Genomic DNA, 13,433 nt, shown 5'->3' with positions numbered 1-13,433 from the left:
CTTTAATTCCAAAGAATGTGTTTCGCGGGCTTCCCTCAACTTATGGTCAACGTAATCGGTCAACTGAGCGTACTATTCGACCAAATAGATCACGCCCAGCACACAGTAAAGACAATATAGCAGAAACAGCTTAGAGTTTATACGAAGACCGTGGAGAGTCGATTTGGCGCCGTTCGTAGCAGCTCGGACTGACGTATGGACTTGGCGCATTTCACATCAATATCTTAAATTAAAAGTGTACAAAATACAGCTTGTACAAGAACTGAAGCCGCTCGACCTTCCCAACCGAAATCGCTTTAATCTATGTGCTCTTGTAAAGTTCCAAGAAAATCCGATGTTTCCGAACCACATTTTGTTCAGCAATGAGTTCCATTGCTTAATGGGTATATAAACAAGAAAAATTGCCGCATTTTCGACGGCCTGACTCCTTCTTTTTCTTCAAGGAGTATGTGCTCTGGTATATCTATTTTTTGGTCACAGAAGAGACACATATCCGTGGAGCAATATCCAAATCTGTGCATATGACACCTTGGTAAAAACATTTAGTTTCTTTAACTCTTTCGTATTGAGCTCTTCGAAAAATAAACGCGCCTGTCGGACCCCCAGGCTCTTGCTGCCCAAAGATTCGTGCTACTAAGACGTTGTTTTCCGTGGCAAACCTGTTAAGTATTCTCATGCACTCCAGTACCATTGTTGATTTTATGGTGGGGTGTGTTTGACTAGAATGAATTGAGAATGGCGATTCGATCCCCGTGATAGTTTTTCTCTGGAATAATATCTATACATTTGTTAAGTTATAGACCTCAGCATGAAAAATGCTGGGAAACCTGCCTATGCATACTGACAATTTGGTACGTGATCCCATTTCGACAGTGATCATTTTCAAGCCATCTGTATACGATTGCATTGTGTTTCTATGAAGGTACTCCTCGAACATGGATTCACCCCCTTCATTTTTATTGCCAGTTAGACTTTGAATCCCTTTTCACAATAAATTCTATTGTTAATATCGTCGCTAGGTGAAAAGGGTACCAACGCTAGACTCTCTCTCTCTAAGCGCTTATCTCTAACGCATTACTCTGCTTATGGAACAAATTGGTGACTTAACACTTAAATAGTGCGAGTCAGTTCAAAAACTGAACTGTGTTCATGGCAATTTCCTCTCTAGGCAAACTTCCGTAACTGAAATGTGCTTTCAACCACACTCCGTTCTCAAAGTACGAACCCAGGAAAACCCTCTCCCATAAGAGATATATTTTTTTAAATTCCTACTTTTAATAATGGCATATATTTTAGTTACTATTTTAATTCTTGTTTATTACTTACAATATGTATATGAGTACAAGTAAGCATTATCAATAAAAAAATAAATTAAATTCTAATTAAAAACCAAAGCTCTCCGAGTCCGTTTCCTCTGATTAATTGGTGTACTTTCTGGCTTTTCTAGCTTAACATCAAGTTCCTCCTCTACATCCTCTCTGAACCTCTTTGTCGCTGTGGTTTTTACTTCTGGCTCCTGTAGCTTAACATCCAGTTCCTCCGTTTCATCATCTGGTCTTCTCTTTATCGCTGTTTCCGTTGTGGTTTTTACCATGACACCCTTTTTATGTGACAGACCTGATCGAATTTGGCGCAATATTCGCAACATGGATAGTCTTAAACGTTGCCGGAATATTTGTTCCTGTCGGAGAGCTTCTAAGTCCGTAAAATTTTCTCGCTCTTTGTTACGCGAGATTAGTGTGTCGGTGACTAAGAGTTTCGATTTTATCAGTGGCAAACAGGGAACTACATGCGTACATATGCGTTTCTTACGATATCTCAACTCACACAAGTGCACAAATAGTGTGTACCTCAATGTGGGTTTGCCGCTCTTGTCAAAACTGTTATCGCTGAACATTTTAATTTTTGTATGCTTTCGTCTCTAAGATTTCGAAGTGAATGTTTAGTCTGTTGAAATGCTGCACCTTTTATAGAAAAGATTCAGGTAAACAGGACGCAATGTAAATGCGCGGGTAAAAATTTCCTTCCTCGAAACAAAAGCAGGTAGATGTTTTGTGCATGAACCTGCTTTGGGGTATTGGCAGTAAACAAGTGAGTGGTAATACTAGAATAATAATAAACAAGAGAACAAGATTATGAAAGAAAATGCCATTTTGAAGAAATACTAGTAATCTATTTTATTTCGAAAAATTAAAGAAACAGTACCTTCAGTTTTATTGAAACTAGAACACCCTTCGCTTACTTTTCATTGGTTTCCCGTCCTGCTATATGGTGCATAGGCTTGGACGATGACAACAATTAATGAGTCGACGTTGCGAGTTTTCAAGAGAAAGGTTCTGCGAAAGATTTATGGTCCTTTGCGCGTTGGCCACGGCGAATATCACATTCAATGGAACGATGAGCTGTATGAAATATACGACGACATTGACATAAGTAGTTCAGCGAATTAAAAGACAACGGCTACGCTGGCTAGGTCATGTTGTCCGAATGGGCGAAAACACTTCAGCTCTTAGAGTTTTCAACGCAGTATCCGCTGAAGGAAGCAGAGGAAGACGAAGACCTCCACTTCGATGAAAATTGGTGCCAAACAGCGAAAAGGACGAACGACTGGCGCGCTATTGTAAACTCGGTTATAACCGAATAAGCTGTGTCTATGCAATATTAAAAGCTTGTTTAAACAGAAAGATTTCTTGGAATCTTGGAACGTTCTCTTGAATAACAATCCATGCCATATTTCGTGAAGATATCATACAAAGACTGCCCTTGTATTGATCAATTTGTATGACAGCTTTTGCTTCAGTTGTATCGGGGACTCCGACAAAGAAACAGCTTCTTAGAAAGAAAAGGATATGTGCAAAATTCCAGAGCGATACCACAAAAACTGACGGACTAGTTTGCGTATACGACAGACAGTGTTAAATCAACTCAGCTTGTTACGCTGATCATTTATATACGAGAATATATATATATATATATATATATTGTATATATGCATTTATTTAAAAGGTCTTCAAATGGTGGTAAGTTCAGAAACCAACAACATTTTTGTTGAATATATGTAGTGGTTTTAAGGGTTTACCTTTACCGTTTGTATCATCACCGCTGAGCCTACGCGTCGCATCACCCTCGAATTGAATTCCAACAAAAGTAAGCGATTTTGTTGCAATGCTAATTCAGAGCACGCCATTTGTTGTTGCAGCAATTTAAATGCACATATTAGCGAAAGCTCTTAATGCACGCGAAAATGGCCGCTTCAGAGCCGCATCACAATGGCCGAGCAACAAAGTTAAATGAAGCGTGCCGCCACATGTTGCTGTCAGTGCAAAAAGCGCACACACTTTTTGGCAACGACTGCGGGGCTTTTAAATAAAATAGTCGTTTATGCGAATGCAGCTACGACACGGCATGCGTTGCGAGCGGAAGTTGAGGTGACTGTATGCACGAGTGTGTGTGTGTGTATAACGTTGGTCAGGCATTACGAGGGCATAGCACAGACCTGCTGCAATGCGGCACAGACCTACTACCGCTTCCGCTTTGTAACGTCCTATAAGCGCCATTTTGTTGTAGCTGTTGTTGTTGCTGTTGCTGTTGCCAGCTTTGACGACAACGTCATTGTCGTTAGCGCCATGCCAATAGCTGTCACAGCATGAAAGCGCTTAATTGCTTGTGATGGCATTAAATAAATTTTTAATTGCTTCGCACTTTTCATTCACGCTTCCGACGCTCCCATGGGCGCCGTAACGACGACCTCTTCTTACAAATGCACACGTTTTGATGGCATACACTTGCACCACACCATATACCGTACATACATATGTATATGTGTGCATGTAAGTGCCCTTTACTGCACTTTTATGCAGCTCCTTGATGAGTCGATCGTTGGCCGCCATTGTGTGCTTTACTTGTGCGATTCTTTTTGTGTTCGCACTTGATTGCTGTTGTGTCACTTAACATCATGCATGTATATGTATATATGCATGTATGAGTGTGTGCGTTTGCATATCGAAATTTCTCCATTTCCGAAGGTTACGTATACGCTCCGGAGGAACTGTGTAAGCACTCCTTCATATGCATACAATTTATTTCGCTCGAGTAATTTGATTTTATGAAGACGGCTTTATTTCGTAGATGAGTAGAAGGGGTTAACCGTTACCCCATTTTATCATTTAATAAACTGGTTGGACTACGGTTATTCTTAAATGTTGAAATTCTTGAAAATAGTTGACTTACGGCAACAAAATCAGCGTGTTGTGTGTCAGCTGCAAAACTTGTAGCCTTTGATGAATTATCCACAAGAATCTTCGGATATAGTTCAATAAGCAGAAGGTTAGTGGATAAAATATACCACTTACTCTCATGCTTTATTTGGGAGAAAAGGTTTCAAGTCATACTAAACATCAGTGGAACTGTTTTATAATTTCAAATATGGCCAATGGAGTGAGCATCGAGATCTATACTCGGAGCTGGATATTAGGCGGACCTTCAAGCTCCCGAAAGAGTTTCCCTAAACGAAATAACTGTTGAGATTACGAAAAGCGCTATCCGTCTGGGTACCGAACCAGTACAGGAAATACGTAAGTCACTGAAAATGATATAGAATGAAATTTCTAAAAGGATTGACAGACGAATCAAGGCGAGAAAGAATAACTTAAGGACTTGTAAGATCGCTAAGTTCATGTGCAAGAGTCCCGAAACAAACTCATGCATGCTCTTTATTCGCACGGGCTTGAAAGCACTGCTTGACAGCTTTTGGCCTAATGACAGGTCACAACCTACTGGTCTAATATCGGCTAGAAGACCTCCTATGTTCTCAGCTCATCAATGGTGCTAAAACTACAGACTTAGACCTCCTTCTTGTTCCTTATTGTCAGCGCTTACGCCGTTATAGCCGAGTTTACAACAGCGCACCTGTCGTTCTTCCTTTTCGCTGTATTATATAGCTACGCCCTTTTCCACCCGGTCTTTCCAATGCAGTGGAGGTCTTCCTCTTTCTCTGCTGCCCTCGGCGAGTACTGCGTTGAATACTTTCAGTGCTGGAGTGTTTTGCTCCATTCGAACTGAACTAAACTGAACTGAAACTCGTTTGGTATCGGATCTTTTCCAAGATTTTGCGTATGGTGTATATCTGGTCAGTTGTTGCCATTGAGCAGAGTGAAGAAATGTTCCCTCCATAATTTTAGTATGCTCTGGGCATCAGTCACTAGTTCACCTCTATGGGTTTTACAAGATTATACTCCGATCTTGAAACTTTCTTCTAGTCGTCGCATCTTTTCGTAGAATTTTCGAGCATTTGCCCAGTCGGCCAGCTTGTCACGCTCTTCATACTCACGCATTTCGGGCGTTTTTTTTTTATTCTGCACATGCGTTTCGCTTTCCTCTTCAACACGCGGTATCTATGCCATCCTGCACTCGTTGTGCTCGATTTTAACGTTGCGAGGTAGGCAACGCGACACGGCACTCGTCATCGTACCATCTGTTCTTTTGCCTTTTCCGAAAACCAATAGTTTCGTTTGCAGCTGTTCTTAAGGAGTTTGAAAAGCCGGATTGCTGATGGCCATCAAAGAGAAGAAGTGCAAGTCGATTAGAAAATCTTTCAGCTGTCTGTTGTGATTGCAGCTTTTCGACGTCGAACCTAAGTTTTATTTGTTGAGGTGCGTTTGGCTTGGCTGCAACAAGATAGTGGATAAAACTCTGGAGACGTGTCTTCCGTTTATCACAACATGACCGATCTGGTTACGAACTTTTCGACCCGGAGACAGCCAGGTAACTTGACGAATTTTCTTATGCTGAAATCTACTACTACGATAACCATATTTCGGGCGCCGGCGAAATCGCCTTCAAACATATATTTTTCGGCTACTAAAAGGATACTTGGTCTAAGACCAGGAGTCGTAAGCTGATTGAGCCATATGTAAAAGAACCGTTTTTTCCACTCTCAAGGAATGGCGCTCAGAGAACTTTCCTCACTTGCGTGAACTTCTACACATGGCTCCATCCTCCACGACTTAGACTATACTGTTCAATTATAAACACCAAAATATTTAAAGGAGAATCAAATAAGAAGATTTGGGTGACCAGTCAGTCCAAAATAGTTTTTTTTCGGTCATTCTGTGACATTTCATGTATTTCGAATCAGTTTTCTGAAAACTAAATACGGCAAGTTCGATTGAAATTGGAATTCGTTGCTCTTAAAAGTTCAATCTAGAATTTTCCTGGAATAAGTTCTCAAAAACCCCGAATTTAGACGATTCGTTGCGCCAACACGAACTCTCACTCTTTAAAGTGAAGATCTAAGTCAACATTATATACATCAAGTATAGAAGGAATTGAAAAAGATGATTGGTGCGGCCGTGAACACAGTTTCCATATAATTTGTTCCATACCATTCAGCTCAAATAAGTATTTTCTGAAGCTATGAATGTTAGAATAATTTACTAGCGAACGACGTAACAGCAATGAGGTAATGTGGATGGATTAAGAATTGCTTAAGTCAATGGATGTTGGAGGAATATGCAAGCAAACTACGAAATAATTTTAAGGTAATGTGGATAGTTATAGGATCAAATGGCATCCAAATCTTCCAACAAAGCTGTGTACATATAAAGTCTTTGCTATCATATTCTATGCATATTTTTGCAAGTAAGAGGTTAATTAAGTATCATGAAGGATAAATTGAAACGCCTGAAATTAAGCACTCTTTAACAGTGGTATCCGTAACCACATATGTATTTACCAAATAATTTAGAAAAAATCCGTGTAATACTCTGTTGTTGCATGTGGCATTCAAGCATACTTGAATATGTAGACAACCAACATTCCTTGTGCAATGACTTTAAAATTTGGTTGGAAAAAATTGAGAATCTGTGCTTTGCCTCACCTTTCATTCCATCCAAACGCAATCAAACTGACTGCAGGAGTATGCGACTTAACTTGAATCCAATCAACTAAGCAAATATTGTGAGCTTTTAAAACATTATCATCTACATGGACGCTTTGTCTTTCGTGTATTCTTTTTCCTATTGTTGTGGAATAATTTTCGTCTCCACTTCCTTTTATACCGCTTTGCATAAATGACGAGAAATACTCAACTAAACAAGCAAGTATTTGCTCTTCTTGCCAGCATTCAAACATACATACATACGTACATGGAGCTGTGTTTGCATAGAGGAGTCAGGCTGTTGCTAATGACTTAATAGGATGTTGGCGCTACGGTCAGTTGGCTTTGGCAGAGCAGACTGTTGAAAATTGTTGCTACTTTTTATACACACGATCTTTGCGAAACTACTCGAACATGTGTGCAAATATATTTACTCACAATCACAAATAAAACGAAAATTTCTTTTCCAACGGGTTTATATAGGGTGTATAACAAAAGTTACTTGAAATAGTAAAAGTAATAAATCTTGATCAAACAAATTCGCCGAGATCACGAGCTTTAATTTCTGGCATCAAATGGTCGGTTAACAACCCCATTGACGGTTACGATGTTTTTTCTGGTTGAAATGGCAGTTCTTGAATCTCTTCAGGTTGCTCTTCGTCCCAAATGCAGCAATTTGTTTACATACCCATTGAGCCAGAAATGGGCCTCATCGCTGAATAAAATTTTGCTCGTAAACGTCGGATCTTCTTGGAATTTTTCTAGAAACCATAAACCCAAGCGATGATGCTACGGAAGGTCGAGCGGATTCAGTTCTTGAGCAAGCTGTATTTTCGCTTACAATTTAAGATCTCAACGTATAATGCCCCAAGTCGTCCCATACGTCAATCCAAGTTGCTGTGAACGGCGCCGAATCGACTCTCAACGGTCTTTGCTCATCAAAGGTTTCTTTAAATGCAGGGATTATTTCCGGGTTTTTTGCATCCCATTGAAACTATTAAGCACTTTGGCGTTTAATATTGACATTAAGAACCAAAAAGTAGCGAATTATTTACTCTTAGTGGTAACTTCACTTTGAAATATCCCAAATCCCAACACAAAAATGTCGAACACATACTGTTGACTTTGGCAGCTGTTTTCTCTGCCGATCTCTTTGAGAAATTCTATCCTCCTGATGAAGGCTATAACCGCGTAAGCTACTCCAGAATAAACATCCTATATATAAATATATATGAAATATCTTAGTATATATTATATATTTCTTGTGTGCGTTTGTATGTCACTAAACTCCTTTTAAACGACTGGAACAATTTTTTTTGATGAAATATATTGTGTGTGTTCAAGCAGATATGAGAATGGTTTACATTTAAAATTTGGTCCAACACGACATGACTGTACGACAGTGAACTGTAAATGGCGCCGTGAAGCCAGCTACATTAACATTTGTAACAAGGCAGTGACATAACAATGGCCGGCATGTACACGAAACAACACAGCTGACCATTTTGTATGTACACAATTTCGTTGTTAAGAACCAAAAAGTAACGAATTACTTAATTTTAATTTACTTTAATATGTAAAGTCTATGCAGAAATTCCCGCCTAGATTCCAGTCTTGGAGCAAAACGCGTGACATTCGCCAGTTACCAGTCGAAAGGCTCGAATGAGTGATCTAAAATTGGCCAACATTTGAAACAAATAATGTTCAAAAAATAAATGCCAAAGAATGTTCTCGCGAATGATAATGAACATTCCCCAAAGAAATTCGAATTTTCTGCGTGTTTTTCTTAAAAATAAAATAGAGAATCTCGAATTGGATCACCCTTTATATATGCCATATTTGCTTGTGTAGCTGCATTCTCAAGTTAAATCGTTGACAGCAATTTGATGGCAGCTTAAATTTATTTACTTCCACTGTTTATTTGTAGTTTTTGCGCTAGTAAAGCTTCTTTTTCTATTACTACTCTTTGCTGTGAACTCTTCGTGCGGCCTGTGTGTTTCAGTAAAACGCCGAAACAGTATAGTTAATGGAATTGTAATTTTCTTTAGTGTAATCTGCATTTTATGCTTAACCTTCAGAGTTTGGATTTAATGTTGATTTTTTCGCCAAACGTTTTTATTGAACTTTGTTTCCAGAAACCAAGTTGTTATAAATTCTACATTTATAGTCAAGACTTTTTTGGTAATCTAAATACAACTAGTAAAGTTGGCACCTCTTAGAATTTGTATCTGAATTTTTGGCAGAATCTAGCACAGAATTGCAATATGAAATGTATAAGAAGCATAATTTTACAATTTTCGCAAGTGTTTAATGTATTGAGGGATGAAAAATGGTATTCGAGCCATGATTCTTATCGATTCTTCCGAACGTAACAAGAAAAATGTTTAAAAATTAAAAAAATATATATTTTTCCAAAACTTTTACAGTAAGATAGGAAGGAGCGCAGCTACCATAGGCTTAAGGCTGGAGATACCTTCAGTACAGGCAAAAAGGGTAACTTTCTCCACTTTTATTATGGGAGCATTAAAACAGATTACATCCGAATTTTTTACATATATATTAAGAGGTATTATTGAACTACAAAATAAAAATTAGTTTATGTAAAAAAAAACAAAATGGCGGAAATATCAAAGATCCCGTTGATTGACATTATTTGCGGCCGTCAACTTCCGGCTAGGCTTCTTGTCTAAAATGAAAAAAGTAAATGTTTTTTAATTATGCATCTTTTATCAAGTGCATAGTAGAAGGGTTTTGAAAATTTCGAAAAATTGGGGATGAAGGCCTGGGTTTTGTAAAAAAGTGCCATTTTTACCCGTGTTTTTCGACATCAAAATAGTTAAACAACTGTCAAACTGCCATTTTTCTCGGAAAAGCGCTCTTACGCACTTAAGTACAAAATTGTCTATTAAATACGCTTTAGTTCATGCAAATCGGTTAAATAATTCGTTCGCAATTTTGACGGCCGGCTAAAAAAGTTTGTTTCGAGGAAACGAGCTTCAAATTTTTGATAACTACATATACAGCCGCTGCATGAAGTGCAGTGGTTCCGGGGCCTATTTCTTTGAAAATTTTTGGAGTAAATCAATGAAACTTCAGGACTATATTTTTGAGTGGTATTTCAATTGATGTGAGCGAAAAAAAATAATTTTTTGAAAGTTCTAAAGGTATCTCTATCACTATAGTAAGATCATTATAATTATGCTATCTCGTTTTATCGTTGCGCTAGTTAATTTTTACATGAAGTAAAAATGAGTCAAAAGAATATATTTTTGAGCTGCACCGAAATGTGTACTCTTTACTAATACTCTTAAGACTGACTTATTAAATGGTTCTTACTTCTATTTATACTAACTAGTATGTTTACTTATTACTAGTTGTTAATTTGTTTAGATATAATATATTGTTTGTTTGTTTACATAAATCTAATGCTAATTATACTATTCAGATGCTAGTTGTTTACCAATGAATAACTATTTGTGTTGTTATTGTTTGTTGTACTGATAGTACACTTGTATTGTGCCAAGTTAAGGTTATTTTGATGCATTTTCTTTAATGTTGTTCTGTTTACTGAAACAGAAGGTTGTTTTGATGTTTGTTTATTTTGGATATTTTGACAAATTACTATTATGAGGAATACGTTTTTTAAATCGCTCCAACCATTCATGCTCGCAATGAAACTAAATACTTATAATATACCCGTTATGTTTTTTGTGGACAGCCACAAGGTGTCTGGTGGGTTCCAAGTTCTGTGTTGGGGTTTGTGATAGATAATAGAGCTGAGCATTCACAGACAAAGTGGAAACCAGTTTCCGTATTTCCTTCCATCATTCAGCTGCTACAAATGTTGTTAAAAGGCAAACCCTTTTTAGTGCATGCTCTCCAAAAGTCCAGAGCCTCGTTATGGTAGCTATAGGTCTAAATGTACTAATTCTTAGTTCTAGTCTGGTGTATGACCATATCTGCTTTGATATCTTCCAACTTATTGTTCATTATCACATTATCACCGGTGTTTAATTATTTGTTTAAGGTGCTTATAAGGCTGTCAATTGATCGTTTCCGCTCGGATTCATCTAAAGAGGCACCTTGCTTGGACAACGTATTGTCTTTTCCGTTGCCGAAAATGTTTCTGTGACAGAGAACCCGAATTATGGGCAAGTGGGGTTGACCTGCCGGTGAGCTAAAGCCTTCGTGCAAGCGTTGACAACTATGGAATTAATGAGCGACACGGCCAGCAATGCCGCCTGGCTGTCAGTGTATATGGTTGTGTTCTCCCGTAGTTATTCAACATAACGTTATAGTATCCTCCTCCCCTACTAATCCTTTTCTCCATTCACGTCTAGAGGGTTACCTCACCCGAAAATGACTATTTAAATCTAACATTGGGATGATAAAGTCTGATTTATTTAGGCTTAACAAATTCATAAAAGCGGTATGTTCATAATCTTTCCGGTTCTAAACTCCTAATTCCTTTCTTCTCATATCAGAAATTACTAGTACCTTCCGCGTAAAGACGTGTTTGGGCAGTTGATGTGGGAGTAAATTGGGCGCATCAGTCAGACCTAACTTTATAGCCAGGGAAATCCGTACGGCCTGTGTACTGTGCTGTGTGCTCTCTGTATTCAATTTAATTTCCTGATGTTAGATTTGTTCCTTAATATTGCCCATCAGTTTTCCGTATGTCGTAATTGATCTAATGATGGGCATATGCATCCACGTGTCTATATTTGTGTTATGGCCCCAATTTCTTCGTTTTTCGATGTTAATTTTCCAATTCGGTTTAGTATCAAAGGTATTGAGTCTTGGCGGATAGAGAAATTGTTAAGCCACTGAGTAAGAGAAGTTTAAGTTTATGTTAACAATCAATAATAATTTGCAATTAATTTGTTCATTCATTATATGAAATTTAAAAATGATTTATAAACTGCATATATACATATATTTATAACTTATACAGAAATTCATAAACTCTTTAACATAAAAAAATGTCTTGCCAACCTAACATTTCGACTCGTCCATGATTTTCTACTTTAGTGATCAAAGCTTAAGTACTTACGTAATTTTATTTCCAGTTCCGGGGAGCATCCTCTTAATGCCGCTAAATTATTTCAATTCATCCTTTTTTTGCTAATTTGTCAAGATTTCAATATTTTTATACTCTGTCATAACTAAAAAGCCCTTTTCTTGATAAATTATCAAGATGTCAAATGTTCTAGACATCGCTTTTTACAAACAAAAGATTTGTGAAAGTAAATTTTTTAGAATGGAAGTTATTTTGCTTTTATTGGTTTTGTTAGACTAAGGGAAGATCGCAAAAAATAGTATTGAACACTTAACTTAAGAAGTTTACGAGATGTTAGTCAAGTTATTATTATATTATAACCCAACGATTCACCTACCCTTTATCATTCATCATTGAACTTCGGACAAAAGAAAATAACTGCTCACTGTTTGGTAACTAGAGTTCCATACAAAAGAGCCATATTCCAATAAAGGCCTAACCAAAACTTTTAAAAAGTGTCTGAGTAACACACGGATCTTTCAGGATTATGTTGTCGATATGAAGACTAAAATAAAGCTTTGGATCCATATTAACTCCCTAATCATCTAGTAAATAGTCTTTTATTACATTAGGAGAGGGGAACTCAGATCTTCTAGAAAAGCATATTGTCCTACATCTGAAAGTGTACCCTCAAATATCACTCGTTGTTATACAAACAAAGTCTCGTTTGACCCGTCGTCATATTGATGAACCAACCCCACCTGATAAACAAACAAACTCACTGCTTGTATCCAAAAAACTCTGTCAGCTTTAAAGTTGTGTGTGCGAAGAAAACGCTGTGTTCTGAAGCTTTACATTTTATCAAGATTGACTCAGAATAACAAAAAGCTCTGGGCTTGATACAATTATTGATAAATTGTCAATCTTTTGTTAGTTTGTCAAGTGAAGAGAATATAATAAAATTCTTGCGGATCTTGAATTCTTTCATCTGCAAAATTAAAAGTGAGTGTGAGTGAGTGAGCGGTTGGAAATAGTAATAGATATATGTATATGTATTATTTCATCTATAAAAATATGAATCTCGACGGCACCGTAATCAATCAGCTATATTTACTTTAAACGAAATCCAATACTGTTAGTCCTGACTACACGAGACAGAAAATTGCTTTAATATACATACATTGAACACTTTAAACACTCTTACATCTTCCTTCATTTTACCTGTTTTCGTTTCATGCCAACAACACTACCAATACAACCACTTGACACATCAGTGACCTGCTGAAGAAGCTCTCTGTTAAAGCTGGCCTAATTGGTTGCTTCCGCGGCCTAGTCGTCAACGGCGAAATACTCGACATTTACAGTTATATGTCCGTACATCTTTCAGAGATAATTAAAGACTGCAAGCCGTCATGTGTGCCATCACCGTGCAAAAATGGCGCACAATGCAAGGAACTATGGAGTACCTTCCAGTGCGTGTGCAGCAACCCCTGGGCGCACATCGGTGAATTCTGCGAAACAAGTAAGTGCGCTCACTTTGAATCTTTGCTCACTTGA

At 37.7% G+C, this 13,433-nt stretch overlaps 1 protein-coding gene across 5 annotated transcripts in view; it reads left to right on the top strand.

The window, feature by feature from the left end:
• LOC120778701 overlaps positions 1–13,433 on the top strand; it is a 172,685-nt gene that overhangs the window by 109,538 nt on the left and 49,714 nt on the right. For all 5 annotated transcript variants that reach the window (XM_040110662.1, XM_040110661.1, XM_040110658.1 and 2 more), the window contains exon 12: positions 13,151–13,398. In XM_040110662.1, coding sequence (XP_039966596.1) covers positions 13,151–13,398 — 248 coding nt within the window. The remainder of the gene's footprint in view (positions 1–13,150; positions 13,399–13,433) is intronic.

The sequence above is a fragment of the Bactrocera tryoni genome, chromosome 5 (assembly GCF_016617805.1).
Source record: "Bactrocera tryoni isolate S06 chromosome 5, CSIRO_BtryS06_freeze2, whole genome shotgun sequence".
Classification (NCBI taxonomy): Eukaryota; Metazoa; Arthropoda; class Insecta; order Diptera; family Tephritidae; genus Bactrocera; species Bactrocera tryoni.
This window is presented reverse-complemented; position numbering and strand designations above follow the sequence as displayed.